General features: G+C 37.5%; 3 protein-coding genes, 2 long non-coding RNA genes, 2 other non-coding genes and 2 pseudogenes across 14 annotated transcripts; 2 read left to right on the top strand and 7 right to left on the bottom strand.

Moving 5' to 3' along the window:
* Positions 1–731: 731 nt before the first annotated feature.
* On the bottom strand, positions 732–1950 carry LOC147948992 (nucleolin 2-like). 3 transcript variants are annotated; one of them, XR_015581513.1, is made up of 4 exons: positions 1682–1950; positions 1387–1570; positions 1160–1308; positions 732–1024 (listed from the first exon to the last, which is right to left on the bottom strand). XR_015581513.1 is itself a non-coding variant. In XM_087486889.1 (4 exons), exons 1-4 carry the CDS (start codon positions 1948–1950, stop codon positions 1020–1022), a joined length of 576 nt encoding a protein of 191 aa, XP_087343015.1. In that variant the 3' UTR covers positions 732–1019. The 3 variants fall into 3 exon arrangements, 2 of the variants coding, with proteins under 2 accessions (XP_087343015.1, XP_087343019.1); XM_087486889.1 differs by having other exon boundaries at positions 1418–1570; XM_087486893.1 differs by lacking the exon at positions 1387–1570.
* Positions 1104–2113, top strand: LOC147948991 (uncharacterized). The gene is made up of 2 exons (XR_015581530.1): positions 1104–1242; positions 1354–2113. It is a non-coding gene; the product is annotated as an uncharacterized LOC147948991 (long non-coding RNA).
* A 2109-nt stretch (positions 2114–4222) lies between these two features.
* Positions 4223–4294, bottom strand: LOC147948990 (small nucleolar RNA snoR60). Its single transcript, XR_015586406.1, has one exon. It is a non-coding gene; the product is annotated as a small nucleolar RNA snoR60 (small nucleolar RNA).
* Positions 4295–6085: 1791 nt separating this feature from the next.
* Positions 6086–8874, bottom strand: LOC104753275 (F-box/FBD/LRR-repeat protein At1g51370-like). The gene is made up of 4 exons (XM_010475553.2): positions 8673–8874; positions 6950–7879; positions 6691–6834; positions 6086–6587 (listed from the first exon to the last, which is right to left on the bottom strand). The coding sequence occupies exons 2-4, from the start codon at positions 7853–7855 to the stop codon at positions 6276–6278; spliced, it is 1362 nt and encodes a 453-aa protein (XP_010473855.1). The 5' UTR covers positions 7856–7879; positions 8673–8874; the 3' UTR covers positions 6086–6275.
* A 7715-nt stretch (positions 8875–16589) lies between these two features.
* On the bottom strand, positions 16590–18892 carry LOC104727491 (F-box/FBD/LRR-repeat protein At1g51370-like; annotated as a pseudogene). The gene is made up of 4 exons (XR_015581496.1): positions 18754–18892; positions 17512–18439; positions 17276–17419; positions 16590–17170 (listed from the first exon to the last, which is right to left on the bottom strand). The product of XR_015581496.1 is annotated as an F-box/FBD/LRR-repeat protein At1g51370-like (transcript).
* A 612-nt stretch (positions 18893–19504) lies between these two features.
* LOC104727478 (rRNA 2'-O-methyltransferase fibrillarin 1) lies at positions 19505–22033 on the bottom strand. Of its 2 annotated transcripts, none has more exons than XM_010446583.3 (7): positions 21827–22033; positions 21272–21594; positions 21074–21169; positions 20909–20986; positions 20626–20802; positions 20005–20073; positions 19505–19882 (listed from the first exon to the last, which is right to left on the bottom strand). In XM_010446583.3, the coding sequence occupies exons 1-7, from the start codon at positions 21843–21845 to the stop codon at positions 19703–19705; spliced, it is 942 nt and encodes a 313-aa protein (XP_010444885.1). In that variant the 5' UTR covers positions 21846–22033; the 3' UTR covers positions 19505–19702. The 2 variants fall into 2 exon arrangements, with proteins under 2 accessions (XP_010444885.1, XP_010444888.1); XM_010446586.3 differs by having other exon boundaries at positions 20005–20068; positions 21827–21968.
* Positions 20445–20516, bottom strand: LOC147948989 (small nucleolar RNA snoR60). Its single transcript, XR_015586386.1, has one exon. It is a non-coding gene; the product is annotated as a small nucleolar RNA snoR60 (small nucleolar RNA).
* A 1297-nt stretch (positions 22034–23330) lies between the features above and the next one.
* On the bottom strand, positions 23331–24897 carry LOC104727475 (uncharacterized). Of its 4 annotated transcripts, none has more exons than XR_015581472.1 (4): positions 24656–24897; positions 24223–24290; positions 24014–24120; positions 23331–23568 (listed from the first exon to the last, which is right to left on the bottom strand). It is a non-coding gene; the product is annotated as an uncharacterized LOC104727475 (long non-coding RNA). The 4 variants fall into 4 exon arrangements; XR_015581477.1 differs by having other exon boundaries at positions 24635–24894; XR_015581476.1 differs by lacking the exon at positions 23331–23568 and adding an exon at positions 23786–23878 and having other exon boundaries at positions 24656–24894.
* A 152-nt stretch (positions 24898–25049) lies between these two features.
* LOC104753250 (putative F-box/FBD/LRR-repeat protein At5g52460) lies at positions 25050–26414 on the top strand (annotated as a pseudogene).
* The last annotated feature ends 207 nt before the right edge of the window (positions 26415–26621 follow it).

The raw sequence follows: 26621 nt of genomic DNA, 5'->3' as shown, positions 1-26621 counted from the left end.
TTTCTATTATATTTTTGCTATCAGTCTTCATAAACTCTTGTTTATTGTTTATCCGTTTTTTTAATGGATCCTAATCATTTATATATTTTCAAAAATAAAACAAAATCTCAATTTATTTTATAAATTTATTTAATTTTTACTTATTTTAATTTATTTGATATTAACTATGATTAATAATATGTGTTCACCAAAAATAAACATAAATAAGGTTAAAAATATGAAATAAAATTAGTGGGGTAAGGTGTTGTAATTTTGTTAAACAAAACCATTGTAGAAGATAAAAATAATGTAGGTGTTGAATTATGATGTGGAAGAGAGAAAAGGTGATGTGGAGTGTTAAAAAAGAAAAAGTGGGTGTTGTAATTTTAGAACCATTGTACATAATCTTAAGGTATGTGTGACATTCTAGAAAGAGTGAATAGAAAAAGGATGATGACATTATGTATGAACCAGTCACGTAGACATCACGAGTCATTTTAGTTACAACGAGCAAAAGCTTTGCCATTGTCTCCTCGCCTATGGGTTTTCTTATACCCCCCTCTCTCTCTCTCTCTCATTCCCCATACGCCTATTCATCGTAAAATTCATACAACAATCCAATTATATCTACTGAATGTACACCGACTCTAAATTATTACAATATATATATATATATATATATATATATCTTGTAGTGCTTAAAAAAGAAAATCTAAAGTACAAGTGGTAACACAACGATCGATAACCATTAGTAGAAACCAATAAAGAACAACTTTTAAAATCAGATACATGTACAAATATATTTCAGTGAAACATGTAAAGTATTGCTCGATTTATAATTTCATGAAGCCATACATGAAAACAAGAAAGAAAAAGAAAAAAACACGAAAGGTTTTGTATCACACAAACTAAAAAAACCAAAGAGCTTTTGTCTTGTCCTAATTAAGGAGAGAGCTTTCTACTCCGCAGTATTCTTCCTTTTCTTCCCCTTCTCCATCTTCTCCATCTTAGCCTTCTCCATCTTCTTAGCCTTCTCCATCTTAGCCTTCTCAAATATCATAAACAACGAAATTAATGAGAGAGGTTATAATTATGCAAGAGTCGCTGGAAAAAAAATTATAAAAAAAAAAAAGAAAAAAAAAAAAAAGAAAACCAAGAACAAAGAGCAAAATTTACGTACATGGATGTTCACAGCCGGTACGCTGTCTTTTACGGAGAATTGGCGGGTCAAGACGACGAACTACTATATTCCATCCATGTGCGGTACGTCCACTTAGTTCCAGCGCCTTCTCTACACATCCTTCTCCCATAATAGAAATCTCAGCAAGTCTGGAAAATTCGATTCTTTAGTTATAATTTAATAACTTGAGACAGGGAGGGAGAGGGAGAGCTGGGAAAAATATTCACCAATTTGGGGAAGTAAGAAGGGAAAAACAACCTAGTGGGAACAAAGATTCCGTCGACCAAATCAACTGTGGGAATAACACTAATATCGGTGACCTCTCCACATGAAGAGAAATGTTCATACAACCCGATCATGTAATCAATATTACGCACCGAAGAAGGTAAACCATCTACCTTAACCATCAGCCTAATTAACAAGGAGAGAAGATTATAAATAGCACGCATGATCACAAGAACAGATACTAAAAGCATTGCAGGAGATTAAAATAAATAATAATAATAATATTAATCAACTTACTTGCTTAATTCTCGATCCAAGGGGTAGTTGCTTAACTCCGCAGGTTCTTCCGGCTGGGGTACAGGCTTAACGACTGCAGTCCATCCTCCCAGGTCACGTCCACTAAGTTTCAATGCCTTGTCTCTCGCACCTTCTCCCCAAAAATAAATGAAGGCAGGACTCCTGAGGATACCCTTTCTGTCTCTGGGAATAAAGAAACGCGCGATCTTTCCGCATTTAGCGAAATGCTTTGTCAACGCGAGACTGAGACGAAACTGATGATGAAACATAGTTTCATATCCCTCTACGGAAATCGAGCTAATGCTACAATAGAATTTGTTTGCAGGAGATAATATTATTATTAGCTAACATGACAAACATCTCATGGTTCCCAAAAAAAACAAAACAAAAATAATAAAATCAAATGAATGAAATTTACCGTTTTTCACTGTTCAATTTCAGCGATTCCTGACCCTAATGTACACCCAAAAAAAAAAAAAAAAATCTAATCAGACATTCTCTCCACTACCTCAAATCCTAAATAATCTAATAGAGAGAGAGAGAGAACCAGAGGAGCTTATGCAAATAGGGAGAACCATAAAGAGAAGATTACTTACCTTGATGGCGGATTCGTCCATGGTTGATTTCACAAGAACGACTACGATTCGTGTTTTTTTTCTTAAGTTACAATTCATATTTATCTTTTAACCTTATTATTTTCGGACATAACCGTCTCTTGTTTTTGGGCTTTCAATTTAGTTCAGGCCTGTAACTAAGCCCATAATACAAAATCACATTCCTTGATTCTACAAGTTAAAAAAATCTAAGAAAAATTCAATAGCAAGCCAAATATGAATTACAACAAAGGTTATGGATGCTTTCAGTAAAATATAAGTTTGGCTGGAAAGCATCTAAGTCGGATACTAAAAAATTTGTTATTGTGTGCAAAAATAATGGGTGCGAGCAACAACAAAAGATGAAACAACAGAGTATTTCTGGATTATAATTTTTTCATTAGGATCAATTACGCCAAAAATTATAAGCCAACTCATATTAGATCTTTTTGGTGGTATTAGCCATGGACTGAAACCAAGGGACTTGGAGAAACCATTACTTAAATATTATAGTTTAATGCTAACTTATCACCAACTTTGGGATGCTTTAGAGCAAGCTCGTGAGTTACCAAGAGGTTCTCATGAAAGTAATTATGAGCAACTCCCCAAGTATATCTACAAGATAAAGAAAGCAAAGCCTGTTACAATTGCTGACCTAGAGCTTGTAGATAACCAAAGGTTTAAGTACCTGTTTTTTTGCCTTAGGTCAATGTTTAAGAGTATTTGAGTTTATAAGAAATGTAATAGCAGTGGATGGGATGTTTTTGAAAGAAAAGTTTGACATAATTGAACCTCTTTTGAACCTCTAGAGAAGTTTTCTTTGAACCTCTTTTGTTATTTCATTCGTTTTTGATGCTATACTTTATAATATCAATGTCGTTTCTTTGCATCATGAACGAGTACTTTACTTGTTGGGTTTTATGGGTTGATTCAAGGGGAATTCTTGGTTCGCTTCAATTAGGTTGTTAGATCTTATTTTCGGTTCTATACTAGAATTCTTATGGGACATCTTTATTTTAATGCATGTGCTTAGATTGATCACCAAGTGCTAATCTAGAGAACGGGAGCGTATCACCGCGTTATCCTACTTCTCCGAACGAGTGTTATACTGAAACCTCACATCCTAACCTGCGTAAGTTGAGTTGCGGAGTTTGGTGAATATATCGAGTTGCGGAGTGCTAATCTAGGTTTCATGTTAGTTCATTAGTGTTTCGTAGTTGAGAACCTAGACCGAAATTAGTAGTTACTTGTTATATCTTGACACATAATATTGCTTAGAACCATGAAAACCCTGAGATGACTCCCAAACGCCCAACGCCTTAGTCTTATAGTTTTAACCCGCTTTTATTTATGCTTTCTTTCTTTGCAATAGATATTAGGAAAGCCAAAACCCCAATCTTTTATTTAGTCTTAGCCATAGTTCTTTCTCTTATAATTCAGTTTGTGTTAGCTATTACTCTCTCTGAGATCGATCCTTAAATACTTCAACCGATTAACTGTGCACTTGCAGTAGTCGTGTGGTCTTTTAAGATAAAAGATTTTGAAGCAAAAAATCACACTCATCACAAGCTTTTAGACGCCGTTGCCGGGGATTAACTAGCTGTCCATTGAATTTGATAAGAACTTTCATCTAAGATACTTTAAATTTTTCAATTTTAGTTTTAATTTTCTTGTTTTTCGATAACCTCTATTTTCCTTTTTAGTTTCTGTTTTTGTATTTTGTAGTGCATGACTAGGAGTCAACCTTCTGAACTGTATCTCCAATTCAAGACATTGATAATATGAAAACTCCTGGAATTTGTATAGCGTAAAACCGAAGATCTTCCTTTTAAGGGAAATTAAGAAAACGAGTGAAAAAAACTTTGGGACTTAAAAACAAATTTGCAAGTTCGGAGCAGCCAACTTGGTGGCTGAAAACAAACAAAATAAGGTAAAAAAGATTCAAAGTAACATCAGAACTTGGAGTTTGCAACATTCATAATGTTCTGAAGGGGAATCCAAGTAAAATAATCATTTGCCGATTTCATGTATTGATTGGTTTTAAAAACAAAAAGATGCAATGCAGTATAAGTAAACTTATAAAGATAAAAAGGCAACTTCGAATGAAATAAAGAACCAAACCTGATCTGGTTGAGCAGCATAAGAGAATATGACATCAACCATGCCAAGAGAGTCAATATGTTTATGTGTATAGATGTGAATTACGATCCAAATGTTATCAACACCACCAAGAATTGCAGCAGCTATAACTTAGATCTAAATACTAGAAAAATGTCATTCTTCATTATATAATAACAACTCAATCAGAGTGAAAACGATGGGTTTAAAAAGCATTCTAAAAGTCAGAAGTCCAAGCTAACCCCATTCAAAAGACTGAACCAGCTAGTACTTAGACATCCCTGATCACACTGAGAACAACTTCAACATCATAAAAAGCTTACATACTCTGAAGCTTTCCTTGGATGGGTTACGTACGGGTCCTGAAAAATATACCACTAGATACAGTGTCTTCCATCACCTTTGGGACTGTGAGACTGAAATCTCCAAGTGGTGCATTATTATAAATTTATAATCCTGATTGGCATCAATGAAGGCTGCAATCTTAGTGCGCTTCTTGACCTTCTTACATATAGGCGTTATGTAGTACGCATCCATTTTTATGCCCTCATTCACATATTTGAATTTGAGTTTCCAAGACTTGGGAAATAAACTCATTATACTCCTTTGGTGAACTATGTGCATACCATTCTTCCATGTAAAGTTCATTTTGCACTTTACTATACATTCTTGAGATTGACCTGGTGTTGAACCCCCTAATCCGGAAGACTTTGTTAGCATTTACTCATCAACGATACATATTTCAAGTGGTGATGTTCATTACATAATCTTAAAGCATCTGTATATATCACCGCATGTAAGCATATAAACTAGTTTCAATATTTATGTTGACTTTCACACGCGGGGAGAGCAGAGAGTGAGCTTTGCTTGACTGCTTGAGAATGCAAAGCCAGACTATAGAAACACTTTGTCGAGTTTACGTACTGAGGTTCCATTTTTTTTGTTTTTATCTTCTAGTTGTTTAATATATAAAATTAAACAAGCGACTCACGTAGTTGTAAACAAGATGAAAAGAAAAGAAAAGAAAATGTCATCCTTCATTATATAACACAACTCAATCAGAGTCAAAGCAATGGGTTTAAAAAACATTCTAAAGTCATATGTCCAACCTAACCTCCTTTAAAATACTATAGCAGTTATAATCTGGAGATCCTTGATCACTTCGAGAACAACTTTAACAACATAAGTAGTTTATTCTCATAAGTTTTCCTTGGATGGCGTCCTGAGATGTATACCACTAGGTTCAATCACCTTTGAGCTTTGAGACTGTAAAATTGAAATCTCCAAACAATGCATCATTATAATCATGATTGCTCATAAAGGCTGCAATTTCATTGCACGTCTTGAAATTCTTCCTAGTAGGAGTTATGTAGTACACATTCCATTTTTAAGTAGTAGATAGGATCAGTGTAAAGAATGTAGTGATGACAAGTTGTATTGACAAAATATAAGTGTATTTGGTCTTTTACAATGAGGTTTCTTCTTTTACCCTTTGTTCGTCCGCGTCGCTGGCTGACCAAGGACCTCTCGCCCATTTCCCTGAAGAAATTGCGTCTTTGAGCTCATCGTACGAGTACTAAAGAGACGATTTAGATGCAATGCAAAGGTACTAAAAGGGACACATAGCTTGCAACCTAATTAGTGCCTTTAACAAGCCAACAACTAGAAAAAAAAAATCATATACAACTATAAATTAGTGCTTGAACAATTTGTGGAGATATCCATCAAATATGAGATAAAGCTGGTAATGACTGTTACATGAGTAGCAACCACCAAGTAACATAAGAAAGACTAAAACTGCAATATTTGCTTGTGGCTCAGACCCTAATATCTAAAATCAACTAATTTAACGACCAAAAGATCAACCTTCTTTAACGAAATATTCAACGATAATTATCTTCAGGAATCAGAGAGCAATGAATTTCACAAACACTAGAGCATCTTGGCATTGTAAGGAGTTCTTGCAGGAAGGCACACTTGGCCTTTTCGGTATAGTAAATATCTAGCCTTAATTTCTCCAGCATTTGTGAATTCTTCAAGAAGTATCTTACTAGCTCTGTTTCTCCTTCATACACTGAGATCGAACGTTTCCATTTCACAAACTTGAGCGATGATACCAAACACCGGGGCACTGTTGAAAACATCACCTTTGGTTCTTTTTCCTTACCACGCATGGATAGGTCCTTAACCAATTCCTGCAAAAACAGAAGAAAACAAGTTGCTAGAAAAGAAATATAGACAAAAGATTTTCACAAACAGTATGGCACAAATCAGAGGGTTACAGTTATTATTCATTACCATTACTAAAGATTCTAGTTTTGGGCAGCTCTCAAGAAAGAATGGCAATAATTCAATACCAGATTTAATAAATTTAACATTCAAACGGGATAGGTGACGGAACTGAAGCAGTACTGGTTCGGATTTCGAGTAGTGAAAGATTCCCTGGTAACAGAAGTAAACAAGTAAAAAGTAATGTTGTGGTGAGAACATTTCGTGGAAGGACATTCAATATATATTATATATATATATATTTATGCTCAGACGTTGAGATGTATACCTCCCACATAGCATTGCCAACTACTAGCTCCCTGACCCTCGATATGTCGGTGATGATGTCATGAAACATGCTGCTACTGTATCTCGCACGGCCAAAGTAAAGTAAACCAATATCTAGTTTGGCAGAGGATCCCAAATTAACGATCTGATAGTTCTTTGGTGAGGACAGTGAAGTCTTCAAACACTGGAGTAGAGGTGCATCAATCACAACTTGGGTGAAATCATCAATATAGACTCTCTTTAGCGTATGAGAGCGCACTTGTAAAACAGTTGCCTTATCATCATCATTCGAAGTTCTGTAGATGGTTAAATCTTCCAGAATTGGAGAGCCTGAGATAAGTTTCTGCAAGGTGGTCTCGTTGGGATACTTATTACACACTAAATGCATGAACTTCAGACAAGGTAAGGAAACAAACTCGGCATTACACAAGGACACCCCACTGAGTCGTAAGTGTATCAGTGTCTGGCAGGTATATAAACTCAGGGGTATCTGTATGTAATGAAAATGATAGCTACAGCAACGAAAATCAAGATGCTGAATCCTACATGTAGTCACAGCATCAATCCATGACGTGATATCACAGATATGACGATGATGACGATAACCAAAACTTAACCGGAGTCTGCGTATCCATAACTCCCTGTCCCTGTGGGAAACAAGAAACCTTTCAACGAAACTCACAGAGGCATCAAAGTTGGGAAATGCATCAGAGTTTAAGTCCAAATCAGGAACCCATCGCCAAAGATTTCTCCAACTTGTGGACAAAAGGCTTGTTCTTACAGCATCTTTGGTGGAAAGACGACAAAGTATTTCAGATATCAAAGGTTCTGGTAACTGGCTTATCAAATCTTCCTTCCCATGGTCACATATTTTGGTTTTCTTCGTCTTCTGTCTACCCACCACCATTTTTTATCTCTTCACGCAACTAATCTGCAAAACAGAAAAAAATCAACCGTCACTAGCTTGCATATCAAGAGTAAGCTGTCGTAAAGAACTACAGTCTTCCTTGGATTCTACCAACCCGCACTCAATCTCTTTACTTGGATTCTACTTTAGTTGCATTTCTTACCCACTTTAGAAGTGGCAAACGCTCAAATCTCTTCTTAAGAGCTGTTTTAGTATAAAACTAAGTGAAACCATGTTTTCTTTTGGTATATAATTTAACAATTCGAATCAGTTACTGAGTCCATACGGAAACACTAAGCTTGCATATCAAAAGTAAAGCAAAAAAAAAAAAAAAAAAAAGTAAAGCTGGATGCTTTATAAAAAGTTCCCACACAGATAGAATTCTCAAAACCCTAGTCGAAATTACAAATTTTTAACTGAACCAAGATGAAATTTATACATCACTACTCGTCGGAAAGCTCCAAAATTTTCAATTTTGAACTCAAAATAACTACGTGAGGGCTTCTTAGTAAAGCGACAAAACCCAAACTTGACTCAAAAGGTTTTAAAGAACTTGCTCTTTTTTATTGATTTAGAAACTCTTCTCAAAACTAAACCAAACCTCTTAGTCTCTTATGGAACAACTCTCCATAGACACTTACTTATATAGAGATTAGCTTCTCCTAATCCTATATGGAATACAAAGCCTTATCTAAATATTCTTATTTTGTATTCATCATTATCTCTTTAAGCTACTCCTTAAGAGATATCTTTTCCTTCAAGTAATTGGAATTATCCAACAAGCGACAGTATAAGAAGGAGAGGAAGACGAACGTACCGGAATGGAGTTTACTTAGAACGGCAGATCAAAAACCCTCCACGGCTCAACGGTCATCTAGCTAGCTTATGGAACCCTAATTAGCCTTTAGAACACTCTGAGATTCAATGGAGTTGAATTCGCCTTTTCGACTCCATTTTCAAGTGCAAACGCGTTGCCGTTTCATCACTTTCGATGGGGTGTTGATCAAAGGCTGTGCTGTGCTGTGCTGTGTTCGTGTTCGTTTGATTTAATTGGCTTCTAGTTAAATTGGACCAACTTGGTTTTCTCCGGTCTGAACCGATAAATCCCGAAGATTAATTGGTCCAATCAACCAAGAAATAACCAAATATCCATTTGGACTTACTCGGAAATATCCAATTGTGTTCAGAATCCTATATAAACTGGTTTAATGCTACGAGTTTTCTAGCATCTGAACAGATATAATAAAGAAGATCCATTGGAAAATTCAGAATATCAAAAAACCAAGTAACAACTGCTACACATATCCAACATTGCCTTTACATAAAGTCACCAAAATAAAAAAACCAGAAATGAAAATGCTTATTGGGTTTAGAAGATCATCACCAAGATGAGAGAGATTTCAAGTTTGGGAAGCTCTCTAGAAAGTCAGTAACCATTTCGAATGGAATATACTAGAGAGCTACTTGAAGGCGGGACATATAACAAAATTGAGGCAACGGCTCTAGTTGCAAAATAACTATGTTCCATCTCTAACTCTTCCAGGACGGGGGAGGATGAGACAAGTCTGAAAACGCAAGATACTGAAAGTAGAAACACTTTAACAAGATTGAAGCTTTAATCTTTCATTTCTGCTTAACTTACAAGAGTGTTCTTACAAGCTTATTTATACTCAAACCATAAACCCTAGATGTATTCTAGAGAAGTCTAGAGTGTTCTGTCAGGTGTCAAGATCTTCTTGAGCAAGAGGGATCAAGGGTGGCAAATCGGGTTGACAGCTTAATTGTCTCCGTACGGTCGACGACAGGTCGTTTTCCTTGTTGTTTGTCTTCTTGTGAGATGACCGTTGAAGGAGATGATTCTGTCTTGAGCTTCACTTGAATCTCTTTGGTCTTGGGCTTCTTCTGATCCAAAACATTCTTCTCCAAAGTGACATCGTTTTGAGTAGGAACCAAAAACTCTTGATTTGGTATTGCTCTGTTATCATCCCTCGCAAACTTTGTGTAGGCGGTAAGCCAACGCCAAGTTTGAGTCTCAACCGAGTGAAGGCATCAGCAGGGAGCGACTTGGTGAATATATCTGCTGTCTGGAGATGACCTGGGATATGCTTCACTGTCAATGTCTTTAACGCCACACGTTCTCAAACATAGTGGTGATCGATATCAAAATGCTTTGTTCGTGAGTTAAACGCTGGATTAGCTGTCATGTAAACCGCGGAGAGGTTATCACAATACAACTCCGGAGTGGTGAGTAGAGGAACACCAAGATCTCGTAGAACTGAACTCATCCACTTTATTTCCGAAGCGGTTTCAGACATGCTTCTATACTCTGCTTCGGTGGAACTCTTTGAAACAGTTGGTTGTTTCTTTGACGGCCAAGAGATAAGATTTGGACCCATAAAAGTGCAGAAGCCCCCAACAAACCTTCTTGTGGCTTTGCAATTTGCATAATCACTATCACTATATGCAGTGAGAGCATTTTCATCATCATAATCGCTGTCACTGTAGGCACTGATAGTAGAATCACCGTTTCTAGTGTAGGTGATCCCCATTGTGATTGTTCCCTTGACGTATCTCAAAATTCATTTGAGCAGATGGAAGTCAGAAGTGGTCGGTTTATGCATCTTCTGGCACACATAGTTGACTGCGAACTGAATGTCTGGCCGAGTTAACGTTAAGTATTGCAGCTTTCCAGCTAAACTCCGAAAGTAGGTTGGCTCAGGGAACTCTGTTTGTTGGTCTGGTACTTTGTCAAGTTCCAATGGTAGAGGTGTTGGCATCGATGCACAGTTTTCCATCTGAGCTGCAATCAATAAATCCTCTGCATATTTCTGTTGAGACATAAACATACCATCAGGAAAGTATTGAAGCTGTATGCCAAGAAAATAGTGAGCTCTTCCCAAGTCCTTCATGCGAAACTGTTTACTGAGCTCAGCAAGAAGATGAGTGAGCGTGTGAGAATTGCTACCAGTGATGATCATGTCATCGACATAAAGCAGCAGGAAGATCATGTCATTGTTACGAGAGTAGACAAAGAGAGAAGGATCCCATAGACTACAAAGAAAGCCAAACTCCAAGAGGAAGGTACTAAACTTGTCATACCATGCTCTAGGAGATTGTTTTAGGCCATATAAGGATTTGTGAAGAAGGCACACATGATCTGGCTTATCTTTGTCTACAAATCCAGCTGGCTGCTTCATGTAAACTTTTTCCACAAGATCTCCATGGAGAAATGCGTTTTTAACATCCATTTGTTTTAATTCCCAGTTGTTACTGACTGCAACGTGAAACACCATTCTGTAAGAGTTCGAACAATAGGGCTATAAGTCTCAAAGTAGTCGATTCCTTCTTCTTGGTCAAAGCCTTTTGCCACCAAGCGTGCTTTCAGCTTGTCTAACGTCCCATCAACATTTAACTTGGTGTGAAAAACCCATTTGCTTCCCAAAACATGCATATCGGGTTCAGGAGGCACTAGAGACCAAGTGTTTACTTCCTTGCAGGTGTACATCTCTTCTCCCATTGCACCTGTCCAACCTGGATGTTTTAAGGCCACTGCAACCACTGTTTTTGGTTCAGGATATGAGACCTTATGAGACATAAGAGCATATCTTGGATTAGGCTTTCGAATGCCATCTTTTCCTTTGGTTATCATTGAATGATCATTGACAATCGGAGCAGGCTGTTCTTCATCATCACTATCAGTCATCGGAGAACTTGACTATGACTGAGGAACGCTGTCGCCTATAGAAGCAGGATCAAAGCCTGTCGTACGCTCAAAACATTCCACATTCACAGGAGTACTCGAGATAACATGAACTGGTTCGTTGATTGGCAATGATGATGTATCAGGACGAGTTGTAGTGATCGGAGTAGGAATGAAGCTCTCGTGCCAGGCAGATAACAAAGGGGTCACCGTTTCTGGGTGAAGATCTTTGTAAATTTTTGAGAAAGGATAAGCAGATTCATCAAAGATGACATGTCTACTTATGTAAACTTTTCCCGTGGGAGGATATAGACATCTGTAGCCTTTGTATTTGTCATTATAGCCGAGAAAGACACACTGCAACGACTTTGGATCTAACTTTGTAGATGCATAATCTCTTAACGTTGGAAAGCAAGCACAACCAAAAGACCTTAGAGCAGGATAGGTAGGCTTCGTCTTGTGTAGCTTTTCATATGGTGAGACTGAGTCAGCAATAGTTGTCGTTGGTAGAAGATTGATCAAGAAGTTGGCTGTGAAGAACGCTTCCACCCAATACTTTAGAGGAAGTTTACTTTGAAACATCATTGACATGCCTAATTCAGTAACATGTCTATGCTTTCTCTCAGCCAAACCATTTTTTTGAGGTGTGTGAGGACAGGAGATGAACTGTTGTATACCATTTTCTTGAAGATGTTTCAGAAATTGTGTACTAATGAGCTCTCCTCCTCCATCACATTGAAAACCTTTGATTCTGCATTCTAACTGATTCTCCACCATCTTTTGAAACATAGTAAATATGTGGAAGAAATCTGATTTCAACTTGAGTGGATAAAGCCAACTGAATCTTGAGTAATTGTCAACAAAAATGACATAAAACAAAAACCTTGAAGAGACATTATTGGAGAGGGTCCCCACAGATCACAGTGAATCCTCTCAAGAGGTTTTGATGCAGTAAAAGAAGAGATAGTAAAAGGAAGCCTTGAGCTCTTTCCAAGCTGACATGCTTCACAAACAGCCTTGGTGACTTTATTAAACAAGATATACCCACACTTCTCAAGTTGCTGGAGGACTTGTGCGTTTGGATGACCGAGTCTTCTATGCCAAACTTCACCACTTGTTGAATGCCTCTGTGTGGAATAGAAGACTTGTGGCTTTGGTTCCTCCAAGCAATACTGATCATTATGCAGACTTCCCATTACCAGTAGCTTCTTTGTGGCCTTATCATTAATACACACACCATCACAATCAAACGCAACCAAACACGGATAATCCTTTGTGAGTTTTGAAACAGATAGCAAAGATTTAGTAATATCAGGACAAACAAGTACATCTTTTAAAGGTAGTTTACCTGAAGTGGAAGCTATACTGGTCGAACCTGTGTGAGTGATGGGAAGAAAGGAACCATCACCCACCATTACCGAGTCGTTGCCATGGTACAGTTGAGCTTGCTGCAGATTTTGCACTGTATTGGTGACATAAGCTGAAGAACCATAGTCTGGAAGCCAATCAGTGCCTTGTTGGTCAGTAACCTCAGTGATTCGCATTGCAGCAAGAGCTCGTGGTACATCCTCATATTAATACCCATTATCGAACCGATGCCAACATTTGAGTGCCGGATGTCCTGTTTTACCGCAGATCTGACAAACAACTGCACTTCGAGCCATTTGAGACCCATCGGATGAGATCTGTTGATGAAATCCTCATCCCCTCGTAGAGAATGAGCCTCTGCCATGACCGGACCTGTTGCCATTGCCTCTTCCTCTGAAGTTGTTCTGGTAGTAGTACCCACTTGCAGGTTGAGAGACGTGAAAAGCAACATGAGGTGTGATACATGAAGCAGTTTTAGCTAGATATCCTTGAAGGCGATCATCATAACCAGTCAACTTTGGGATAACATCATCCAAAGTCAAAGCAGGGAAACCATCAACAAGAGTCTCAATGGTGGTTTTGATTGGTTCATATTCTCTGCCTAGACCATTCAACGCAGCAAAGATCTTCATCTTTTCATGAACAGGACTATCAACAGAGGCTAACTGATCACAGATTCCCTTAAGATCTCTAAGATATGATTCCACAGACCTATCTTTCTTATCTAGGGTCTGTAAACGCCTTTGAAGCTCAAACAACCTAGATGAGGACACTCTATTAAAGTGATTCACAAGAGACATCCATACCTGGTGTGAAGTAGAGCAGCTGGTCACGACACTTAGTATGTCTTCAGAGAAGGACCCTAAAAGCCACGACTTGACAACCTGATCCGTACGATACAAAGTCGAAAACTCTGGAATTGTTGACTCTTTTCTGGTGCCATCTAGACTCGTGGAAACCGCTGTAGTGCTTGGAGCAGGGATGGAGCCGTTGACGAAACCCAGTAAACCTTGACCGGCTAAGAACGACTCGAACTGACTTTTCTAGAGAATGTAGTTTTTATGAGTGAGAGTAACTGTAACACGGTTTGAGATATTGAGAGAAGGAATAGAGTAAGAGGCCATGGATGTGATTTCCATGTGCTCTGATACCATGAAAGTAGAAACACTTTAACAAGATTGAAGCTTTAATCTTTCATTTCTGCTTAACTTACAAGAGTGTTCTTACAAGCTTATTTATACTCAAACCATAAACCCTAGATGTATTCTAGAGAAGTCTAGAGTGTTCTGCCACGTGTCAAGATCTTCTTGAGCAAGAGGGATCAAGGGTGGCAAATCGGTTTGGCAGCTTAATTGTCTCTGCACGGTCGATGACAGGTCGTTTTCCTTGCCGTTTGTCTTCTTGTGAGATGACCGTTGAAGGAGATGATTCTGTCTTGGGCTTCACTTGAATCTCTTTGGTCTTAGGCTTCTTTTGATCCAAAACATTCTTCTCCAAAGTGACATCGTTTTGAGTAGGAACCAAAAACTCTTGTTTTGGTATTGCTCTGTTATCAACATTCTTAACCCCACGGGACTCACGAGCTACGAGTCACTCAAACACGAAGCCAATCGGTCAAATACAGCACACACCCAATCTTACTAATAATATCTTCTCTTTTTGATCACTCCAACCGGTCTATATCATCTAAAAGTCAATTTCTTGATCCCCAACATGACAAGAGAATCAAATTCTTTAATTAATTGAGTCCCCCTGTCATAACATTTTAACTTGACCCTTCAAAATTCCGTAAACCATCTTCTTTCTTCTCTCTCTGACTCTGTTGTGGTGTCTGTGAGGAGGGTTTGTTTGGGACGAAGAAGATCGGTAAGTATGAGATAGGAAGAACAATCGGGGAAGGGAATTTTGCAAAAGTGAAACTTGGTTACGACACGACCAATGGTACTTACGTAGCTGTCAAAATCATAGACAAGGCTCTGGTTATTCAAAAGGGTCTTGAGTCTCAAGTCAAGCGAGAGATACAAACCATTAAGCTTCTTAACCATCCCAACATCGTACAAATACACGAGGTTTGTATCTTGTTCTCTGTCTTCTCAATTAATTCTTGTTCTTTGAATCTGAGTAACAATTTAAAAAACTCTTCAGGTGATTGGTGAAAGTAGAAACACTTGAACAAGATTGAAGCTTTAATCTTTCATTTCTGCTTAACTTACAAGAGTGTTCTTACAAGCTTATTTATACTCAAACCATAAACCCTAGATGTATTCTAGAGAAGTCTAGAGTGTTCTGCCAGGTGTCAGGATCTTCTTGAGCAAGAGGGATCAAGGGTGGCAAATCGGTTTGACAGCTTAATTGTCTCCGTACGGTCGACAACAGGTTGTTTTTCTTGCCGTTTGTCTTCTTGTGAGATGACCGTTGAAGGAGATGATTCTGTCTTGGGCTTCACTTGAATCTCTTTGTTCTTGGGCTTCTTCTGATCCAAAACATTCTTCTCCAAAGTGACATCGTTTCGAGTAGGAACCAAAAACTCTTGTTTTGGTATTGCTCTGTTATCATCCCCCCGGCAAACTTTGTGTAGGCGGTAAGCCAACGCCAAGTTTGAGTCTCAACCGAGCGAAGGCATCAGCAGGGAGCGACTTGGTGAATATATGTGATGTCTGGAGATGACCTGGGATATGCTTCACTGTCAATGTCTTTAACGCCACACGTTCTCGAACATAATGGTGATCGATATCAAAATGCTTTGTTCGTGAGTGAAACGCTGGATTAGCTGTCAGGTAAACCGCAGAGAGGTTATCACAATACAACTCCGAAGTGGTGAGTAGAAGAACACCAAAATCTCTTAGAACCGAACTCATCCACTTTATTTCCAAAGCGGTTTCAGACACGCTTCTATACTCTGCTTCGGTGGAAGCATACTCAAAAGTGGTATCATTGGGATATATAATATTTTTAAAATGCATACTCTTCAGAGACAAGGAAAGCAAGAGAAGAAGGCGAGGATCATGACTTTGAATTCTTGGAAGAAACCGTCAATAAATGAGGGAGTTAGTATTTTTTTTTTTTTTTTGTTCTGAATAAATGTAAAATTATATTCAATCGAAAAAGTCCTTTTTTACAAAAATGCATCCTTATATCAAATTTAGAATTGGAAAGGAAATTGAGTTGAACTTAGTAACCGCGAGTAGCTAACCATAGCTGCAGACCATCAGCAAACTTTGCCGTTTGGCGTTGCATCAAGAGCAGTTTATTACGGACAAACCGGTCAAGAAACTGGACGAGTTGGGTGGATGTAGTGATGTACTGTGCCTACCTCCATGCCGACGACGATTACGCTCGAGCCAGAGTGTGTGTATTGTCGCTTGAAAGAGAATCCGCATAATGAATCTAGTAGTGCCGTTGATGATTGATCCCGAGAGAAGAGATAGCAACTGTGCAAACGAGGATGTATAGTGACGTTGCAGGAGCTTACGAGCTAAAGCCTGCCAGACACGGGAAGAATATGGACAGCCAAAGAATAAGTGAGTCAACGTCTCTACTGGTTCCCTGCAGAACACACAAGAGATGTCCACACCTCTGTTCCAACACTGCATGCTGTCTCCCGTAGTGAGCCGATTACGGGCAGCAAGCCAGAGCTAAAAAGAGTGCTTTACTTTGGAGTCCGGATGTAACAAAGTAACCCAGAGGATTGCCGAATATATATAAATCAAGAACTAGAAAAAAAAATCATATACACAAAGGCCTAACTAGTGCTTGAACAATTTGTGGAGATATCCATCAAATATGAGATAAAGCTGGTAATGACTGTTACATGAGTAGCAACCACCAGTAACATAAAGAGAGACTTAAAACTGCAATATTTGCTTGTGGCTCAGAGAATATCTAAAATCAACTAATTTAACATCAAAAGATCAACCTTTTAAACGAAATATTCAACATTATTTCTTTCTAGGAATCATAGAGCAATGAAGTTCACAAACACTGGAGCATCTTGGCATTGTAAGGAGTTCTTGCAGGAAGGCACACTTAGCCTTTTCGGTATAGTAAATATCGAGCCTTAATTTCTCCAGGAATTTTGAATTCTTCAACAAGTATCTAACTAGCTCTGTTTCTCCTTCATACCCTGAGATCGAACGTTTCCATTCCACAAACTTGAGCGATGATACCAAACACTGGGGAACTGTTGAAAACATCACCTTTGGTTCTATCTCTTTCTTACCACGCATGGATCGGTCCTTAACCAATTCCTGCAAAAACAGAAGAAAACAAGTTGACTAGAGAAGAAATATAGACAAAAGATTTTCACAAACAATATTGTATAATTCAGAGGGTTACAGACAATTATTTATTACCATTACTAAAGATTATAGGTTTGGGCAGCTCTCAAGAAAGGGTGGTAATAATTCAATATCAGATTTAGTAAATTGAACATTCAGACGGGATAAGTCACGGAACTGAAGCAGTACTGGTTCTGACTTTGAGTATTGAAAGATTTCCTGGTAAACAAGTAAAAAAGAATGTTACGGACGGTGAGATGCATATATATATATTCATTCATATATAGAGGCTCAAACGTTGAGATGTATACCTTCCAAATAGCATTGCCAACTACTAGCTCCCTGACCCTCGATATGTCGGTGATGATGTCATGAATCATGCTGCTACTGCATGTCGCATGGCCACAGTAAGGGAAATCAATATCTAGTTTGGCAGAGGGTCCCAAATTGACGATCTGAAAGTTTTTTGGTGAGGAGACCGTAGCCTTCAAGGACTGGAGTAGAGGTGCATCAATAACAACTTCAGTGAGCTCATCAATATAGACTCTCTTTAGTGTATGAGAGCGCAGTTGTAAAACAGTTGCGTTATCATCATCATTCAAAGATCTGGTGATGGTTAAATCTTCCAGAATTGGAGAGCCTGAGATAAGTTTCTGCAACGTGGTCTCGTTGAGATAGGTATTATCTACTAGATGCATGATCTTCAGACAAGGTAAGGAAACAAACTCAGCATTACTTAAGGTGACCTCGCAGAGTAGTAAGTGTACCAGTGTCTCACAGGTATATAAATTCAGGGGCATCTGTATGTCATGATCGCTCCAAGAACAAACATCAAGATGCTGAATCCTACACGTAGTCAAAACATCAATCCATGACGTGAGATCATAGATAGGACAATGATGAAGGAAACCAAAACATAGCCGGAGTTTGCGTATCCATAACTCCCTGTCCCTGTGGGAAACAAGAAACCTTTCAACGAAACTCACAAAAGCATCAAAGTTGGACTTGGAGAATGAATCGGAGTCTATGTCCAAATCAGGAACCCATCTCGCCAAAGATTTCTCCATCTTGTGGACAAAAGGCTTGTTCTTACTGCATCTTGTGTAGAGAGACGACAAAGTATTTCAGATATTAAAGGTTCTGGTAACTGGCTTATCAAATCTTCCTTCCCATGTTCACATATTTTGGTCTTCTTCTTCTGTCTACCCACCACCATTTTTATCTATTCACGCAACTAAACTGCATTACAGAAACAATCAACCTATCAAAACTGGAATCAGTTACTGAGTCATGCGGAAACACTAGGCTTGCATATCAACGTAAAGCTGGATAACACAAATAGAATTCTCAAAAACCCTAGTCGAAATTACAAATTTTTAACTGAACCAAGATGAAATCTATACATCAGTACTCGCCGGAAAGCTCCAAAATTTTCAATTTTGGACTCAAAATAACTACGTGAGAGCTTCTTAGGTTAGGGTTTTTTCAGCGTTTCGGAAGATTGACTTAAAATCAAGAGCAACAGTATAAGAAGAAGAGGAAGACGAACGTACCGGAATGGAGTTTAATTAGAACGGCAGATCAAAGTATCAAACCCTCCACAGTCATCTAGCTAAGCTTATAGAACCCTAATAAGCCTTTAGAACACTCTTGTGCTTTTATGGCGCCTTGAATTCGCCTTTTCGACTCCCTTCCCTTTGACACCATTTCAAGTGCAAACGCGTTGCCGTTTTATCTCTTTCGTTGGTGTTGATGAAACTGTGTGCTGTGTTCGTGATCAAAGGGAATAGTATACCAACTTGGTTTTCTACGGTCAGGACCAATAAAGCACGAAGATAAAAATTGGTCCAATGCAAAAACATTTCGGATTATAACCAAATCAACCAAGAAATAACCAAACATTTCCATTTGGACTTATCCGGAAATAACCAATTTTGTTCATGATGCTATAAACTTAATGACCCAAATGATAAACATATGAAAAGCCCACGCCTATATGGTCCAAATCCTTACCAATCATGAAAACTATAATGCAAAATCACAGAAACCTCACTAATCACTATGTTCTCTCTACTTTTTGCTAATCAAAGAAAGACGACTTCACATTTATTCGGTTGAGCGTCTTGGATTTTTGAGGAGGAGGATGACACTGTCTCTTCTCTCTTAAGACAAAGAAAGGAAGAATAGGGGAAGAAGGCGAGGACTAGGGACTCTCTTTTGGAAGAAACCGACAATGAATTTTAGAAGGGTTTGTTTTCCAGGAGGGAGTTAGTATATATTACTTTGGAGTCTGGATGCAAAGAGTAATGAAAATGTTATAATAATTTATCAGTGCTTCATCAAAAGATGAAAAATCCAAAAGACGCATAAAAGTATCCTACATTCAATAACTTAATACAACAAGAAACCAAAACCCAAAGAAACTGCAAGGGCTTGAATCAGACTAGTTCAACAATTCTACTAAGCTTTTGACTTGGACCACACAAAACACCTAGTACCGCTCTATGTAGCTGCAGCTTTTTGTTTCTTAGGCATGCGGTAACCACCAACAACACAGGCATGGTCACGCTCAAAAGGCTCCAGAGTCACCTGTTCCGCTGGCCTAAACTGCTCCTGCTGCAGCTTCTTCACCTCGCTCTGGAAGACTACTTCTGCTGCGACTGTAGAGTCGATACAGTTGGCCTGAAGGGAGTTCAAACATGTTTATTTAGTTTCGGACGTACAAGTTGATGTATAAACAGAAAGAATTAAATTTGTTTTGGTGTTGTAAGGAGGAGAATTAGAGTAAGGATAAGTGTACTGACCTTGATTGAGATAACAAAGTGTCCTCCAGTTTTGAGGAAAAATGAGGCATTCAGGGCTACGATTCTCGCCTTCAAGAGTTAGGCAAATAGATGGGTTTCAATTAAAAAAAGAATCATAAAACAGACAACTAAAAATGGAGCCAAAGATAAAACATTTATAGTTTCATTGAGAAATCCCTGCAAGCTCAGCTCAATCATTACAGCTACTACAATTGAGTCTCTCTAGAGACAAATCAAAACACGTATTCTCTATTTCGTCTAAAAAATGCAATGTCTTTATGTAACAAAACTGGAATTTGTAGAGAGTAAAAACTGAACATCTCTTTTTAAGGGAAATAAAAAATGAGTAAAAAGACTTTGGGATTAAAACAAATTTGCAAGTCGGAGCAGCCAACTTGGTGGCTGAAAACAAACAAAATACGGTAAAAAAGATTCAAAGTAGCATCAGAACTTGGAGTTTGCAACATTCATAATGTTCTGAAGGGGAATCCAAGTAAAATCATCATCTGCCGATTTCATGTACTGATTGTTTTTAAAACCAAAAAGATGCAATGCAGTATAAAGTAAACTTTGTGAATATAAAGTTAAAAAGGCAACTGCGAATGAAATAAAGAACCAAACCTGATCTGGTTGAGCAACATCAGAGAATATAACATCAACCATGCCAACAAGCATTCTGTACTTAGCAGGGTGTCTAGCATCTTCAATGATTGGAATAATATTAGTTCTCTTCTTTGCCATGTTCACCAAATCTCTACCACTTCTATGAGAAAACTCAACAGCGTAAACACATCCCTCCTACAATTCATATACCAAAGATAAGCCACAAACAAGGGAAAGAAAACGACCTGAGGACTAATAATTTGAGAAAAAGAATCATGGAGTGGTAAGAGGTTACACTTACAGGGCCAACAAGATCAGAAACATGAGAGACAGTGGTTCCAGAAGCAGCACCTAGGTAAAGTACTTTAGCACCAGGTTTCTAAAAAGGTTTAGCAAAGAACAAATTCAAGAACAAGTCTTACAAAACAAGAGAGTCAATATGTTATGTGTATAGATGTAAACTTACGATCCAAATGTTATCAACACCACCAAGAATTGCAGCAGCTAACTTAGATCTAAATGGATTCCAAACTCTGTATTCAACCTTAGTTCCATCTTCATTCTGCAAAACCAAAGTAGACATACTATAAGAACAAAACCAACTACAAAAAACAATCCTATTTAGAACTAAGTCAAATCATCAGTTATCAAAGCCAATCCATACCTGAACAGAGATTCTCTTTTCATTGTAAACAGCTTCACCAGGAACCAAGTTCTTAGTGACAAGAGCATCTTCTTTACCCTTGGCAATAAACACACCAGCGTGTCTGTGAGGCTCCACAATCACTTTGCTTCCTCCTTTCATTCCTCCACGTCCTGGCCCTCCTCTTCCACCACGGCCACGGTCACCACCACGTCCTCGCCCACGAGGCCCACCACGACCTCCTCTGTCACCACCACGGCCTCCTCCTCCAAAGCCTCTTCCACCTCCAAAACCTCGACCACCTCCATCTCGTCCGCCCCTGAATCCTCCACCACCACGTCCTCCTGATCATAACAGAGTGTAATTAAAAATCTCTACTTTAACCTTTGAACTAAATTGAAACAGTAAAGACACAAAAGGGTCAAGACTACAAACCCTAAAACTCAATTTAAACTACAGAAACCGTAACGATACGAATTCAGACTTGACCAAAATCGTACTTTGAGTTCGAACCGAGTTACATACTATGGAGGCAGACAGAACAATAAAGATATAAACTTTAACTAGGGTTCTTACCTGTAAGTGGGGGTCTCATATCTGCTAGACCTAAAAGTGAAGAATGAGAGACGAGAAAGGAGGCAAAAACGAAGGCAAATGAAAAAGAGGTATGCGGTGGTGGCGGATTTATGAAGCCTCTGTGACTTTGCTTTTATATAAAATGATTTTAGGGCTTTTAGGGTTTATGCTTCGATAAAATTTTCTCGTATTTATAATTTGGCCCTTAGATTATGTAGATCCTTCACATTTTGTATTATAATTTAACTCTAGATTGGTATAAGAGATAGGTCCAAAATAGGGGTTGGATTTTGATTGGTGTTGGATCAAGATATATAATGGGCCGGTCTCGTTGGCCCAAAATGGGTTATTTATTACTTTGCCATTGTGAAGGCAGCTCGAAAGTTTTTTAGGGTTCCTCCTGATCTATGCTTGCTTATCTATGTTCGTAATCTTTATTTGAAAACACTACGTTAATACCCGCGCTACACAGCGGGGTTGTTTTTTATTTATTTTTTTGAATATTTTTATTATTTATGTTTTTGAAAAAATAATTTTGTATGTTGTTTGCAATAAAAAAATTATGAGCAAACATAGTTTTTGATGGTGTTTATTGATAATGTTTTAGTTTTTAATGGTTTAGCCAATGAAATAATGAAGAGAGGTTAGAATTTGTGTCCCTTAGATTCACTCGGATCCTATGGTTTGAAAATACCCCACGTCAGCTATCTGAATGATTTCTTTCTATTGGCTCTTGTTTTATGTATATTTTTATCCCATTTTAATCTCTTTTTCTTAATTTAAAATGTTTTAAAATACTATCATCAAATGGAAATGTGTTATAATAATGAGAATATGATCATAATATTTTTTTAACAAATATTTCAATTTATAAGTAATTTTTTTACAAATAAGACCATAAAACATAATGTAAACTATTAATGAAAGAAGGCTTACAACTAAACAATTTTTATAATTAATTTGTATATTTGTAATATTATATTTATTCCAATTTTATGTTATTGTAATTACAAAATAATTTTTAGTTTCATTTTATTTTGTTAATTTATAAATAATAAAATATGTCTTAATATTGAACTTTAAACCCTATACCCTAAATCATGAAATCTTGAAGCACATTTCACTATTTTTCAAATAACAAAGTAATATACCAAGAAAACATTTAAAACTTTTTACTTAAATTTTATTTACGAATTATGAACATATGAGGCATTAATATATATATATATATATTATAATACATTAGTTAATTTATTCCATTGTTAGTTCTATTTTTTTTTTATATATGTGTTGTTGTTTTTTTTTAACAATAGAAAATTTAAACATTTCATCAATCAATAGGATTTTAACAAATCCAAGTTATTCACTCTAAATTGAGGAAGGAGAGAAAAATAGCCCATCAAATATGTAGTAAGGTGTAGTGTAAATTATACGATTAGTAAACTTCAAAGATTTGTTAATTTTAATGATTTTTTGGTTAAAGGCTAATTACAAATATGTAGTATTTTTCACAAGTGCCAATCATTCTTTTTTACATAAATATTGGTAAAATGTTATTTACAAAAAAAAAGATACCGAAGAAAATAACGACATTTTGAGAATATATACAAAAAAAAACCACAAGTGTATATTTATAGTATTATATAGTCAACGACACTTGAGAATTTGGATTTTTTCCCTTCACTATGGCTGATCCAAAACTGCAGAAGTTCATCTGCAATATTTTCTTCCAAACCGTGCAACTTGGCAAAAGAAATAAAGATGCATTAGCTTACATTTCAATTCGTTAAGTAACCTCAGGAAATAAATAACATAAATTATTAATTTCACTTGTACATTGAAAATATGACTACACATGCAAGTGCATAAAAAAAATGTGTTAAGTTTGAATCTCAATAGCAAGTAGTAATGTAAAACTTTTTGTCAAACTTTTGTCAAAAAGAAACAGAAGTCTTACCATTTTGTCAAAAAGAAACAGAAGTCTTACCATTCACATATATCAACAGCAAAACTCGATCATCTAAACACTGAAATGGAATAAAATTGCTAAATCTAATCGAAACGAGGAATAAAGTAACCAAAACCAAAAAAAAAAATCAGTCCAAGCAGTTGTCAATGAAGTAGAGCTGCAAAAATTTCACATTACAAAAAGGGAAGACAGATAACTACAAAGAGTTGGGAAATTACGTTGGCTTTGGCTTCAATAAAATCACCACTCTGAAGGAGTAATTTTGCAGCTTCATTACAACCGGCCAACCGTCCTCGGCTTCCATGTGCAATGGAGTCTCACCATACTGAAGACAAATTATAGAATAGCAAAACAAGTGACAAAATCTAAAGCTCAAGAAAAGAAGAGTCAGGGGAGAACTTAAATCTAAAACAAAAACCAGACTCACCGGATCCATTGCTTCCAACTTAAATTTATCATATACATGTTAGTTCTTCTAATAGGTGCAAAATTCAACTGCAAAAACAGTCAAAGACATATCAATTAGAAATCGGTTACACTGAATAAATCGACTCTTTACCAAAACCAAAACGTGATACATGGTCACGTCTTTCTCTACCGACCAAACGATCCCACTTTCCCTAGGCTCGGGCTCGGCGGCGGTATGCAGTTTATCAGAAATACACAATATCATCAGAAAAATCAACTAAAAAAAACATCAATCGAAAACCCAAATTGAAAGTAGAACTACTGAAATTGAAATCTTCCTGCAACAGAGCAAAACAACTAAACGGATCAAACCCAACATGATTTAAACACTAAATCACTACAAATAACGAACACCCAAGCATATATTTTACCCTTCTGTGTTTCGAGCTCACCAGTTCGATTTGGATTGATGTATGTGACTCCTCACTATGAGAGGATGTTGTAGAACGTCGATGAATCTGACTCAGAGGGATAACGACTGAGAGGGATTAACTGAGACTGAGAGGGATCGAGAGTGAATGATAAGACAAACAAATTTGGGATCGAGTTTGAGGTTTTCTAATCGAGTTTCAGAGAGATCGACGAGAGAAGAGATTAGCCCAAAAAAGTTAGATCTCTAGTTATGTGACCTGGCAAAGAAAAAGATGATGTGTATTATTTGTTATAATTTAATTGGCTAATGATTTTAACTGATGTGTCAATACCAAATTGAAAGTTGAGGCTGAGGTGTTAAGCCCTGGAGATAAACGCATCCTGTTTTTATAGTATTGACTCTTATAGTTAGCTATGTCATCACTAGAGACCGAACGTTGTAGTCAAAGAAATGAAGAGGCCGTTGCTTCTAGAGACAGTATCAGTTCGTTGCCCAACGATTTGCTCATCCAGATTTTGTTGCTTGTCCCAACGAAAGATGCAGTGGCCACAATGGTTTTGTCAAAACGATGGCGTTACCTCTGGACGTTGGTGCCTAAAATCGAGTACATAGACACTAGTGATGAGTGCGAAAGCGTTTGGAGGTTTCTTGAAAAGTTATCGGAACTTCACAAGGCACCTTCATTAGAAACTTTGTGTATCCAACTCGGTAGAAAACGTCCTACTGATGTAGATGTTGGGAAATTGGTTGCAAATGCAGTTGATCGCTTTGTGCGCAAGGTAAAGTTGGAGCTACTCTGGACCGCGGAGCCTACCAGTTTGCCTAAGAGCCTTTACACATGCAAAACGCTAGTGGAAATGACTCTTTCGGGAAAGATTCTTGTGGATGTTCCTTCTTCGGTTTGCCTCCCGTCACTCAAAATATTGCGCCTATTCTTTGTGATATTCAAAGACGAATATTCTCTCGAGAGGCTTGTATCAAGTTGCTCAGTTCTTGCTCGATCGAGAGTGTACCTCGGCATCAATGATTTCTTGATCAGAAACCCTTTCCCCATGGTGAATAAGCTTCGCTTAGATGTGCCACGTATCTTCGTTTTATGCAAAACTGATGACAAGTTTCTTATAACTATCCCAATTGTCACGTCTCTTTTTTTATCTTTGAAAGACCCAATGGTATGGATTCCATAGCTTTTATCACTGTTTCTCCCTCTATTCGTCCTTGTTAGTTTAATCATGTTGCTTAATATTGTCAGCTGAATATTGTCTCTGTTGTTTAAAGTCATTGCAGGCTCTTAAGTCTAGTGGCATTACCTTCTCGACTTCAGCGCTTTAACCTATGTACAATTGGCCATCTTTGGTTGCATCAACTTTCAATAATTCTCAACAACTCTCCTCAACTACGGTATCTATATATCCTTGTAAGTAACAACACACTATACTTGTTGTTGTAGATTGATTCTTTGATTCATACTCTTAAAAAAATTATGTATACTTACTTGCATCCAGAATAAAAATGGATATCGACCCGGGAGTCTACCATTGTCATGGTCATGGAACCAACCAAGTTTAGCCCCCAGATGCTTGTCGTCTCATTTAGAGGAGTTTGAGTGGGAGGGATATAAAGCAAGCAAAGAAGAGGAACAGCTCATGAGATACATACTTGCTAACTCAAAGTGTTTAAAGAAAGTGACAGTCGCCTTGATATCAACCTCCAATCTTGAAGAGACGAAACAGGATTTAAAATTTATGCCTTCAACGTCTGAGCTTCTGTTTGAATGAAGAATATATTCTCCTCCTATTTGCTACAAAATCTATATCAAGAGGATTAACACAGACAGTTAGTCAAGCTATTCTATTATGATATTTTTTTTTTTTTTTTAGTAATTATTTGCTAGTCACAACTGTTCTTGTACGTGCTCTGGTATGCGACTACCATTCAATATTTTAAAGGAACAAAATCTCCATTTGATTTTCGTTATTAGCCAC

Source organism: Camelina sativa, chromosome 2, assembly GCF_030686135.1.
Source record: "Camelina sativa cultivar CO46 ecotype springtype chromosome 2, ASM3068613v1".
Classification (NCBI taxonomy): domain Eukaryota; kingdom Viridiplantae; phylum Streptophyta; class Magnoliopsida; order Brassicales; family Brassicaceae; genus Camelina; species Camelina sativa.
The sequence above is the reverse complement of the archived record's forward strand: the minus strand, read 5'-3'. Positions and strand labels throughout refer to the sequence as shown.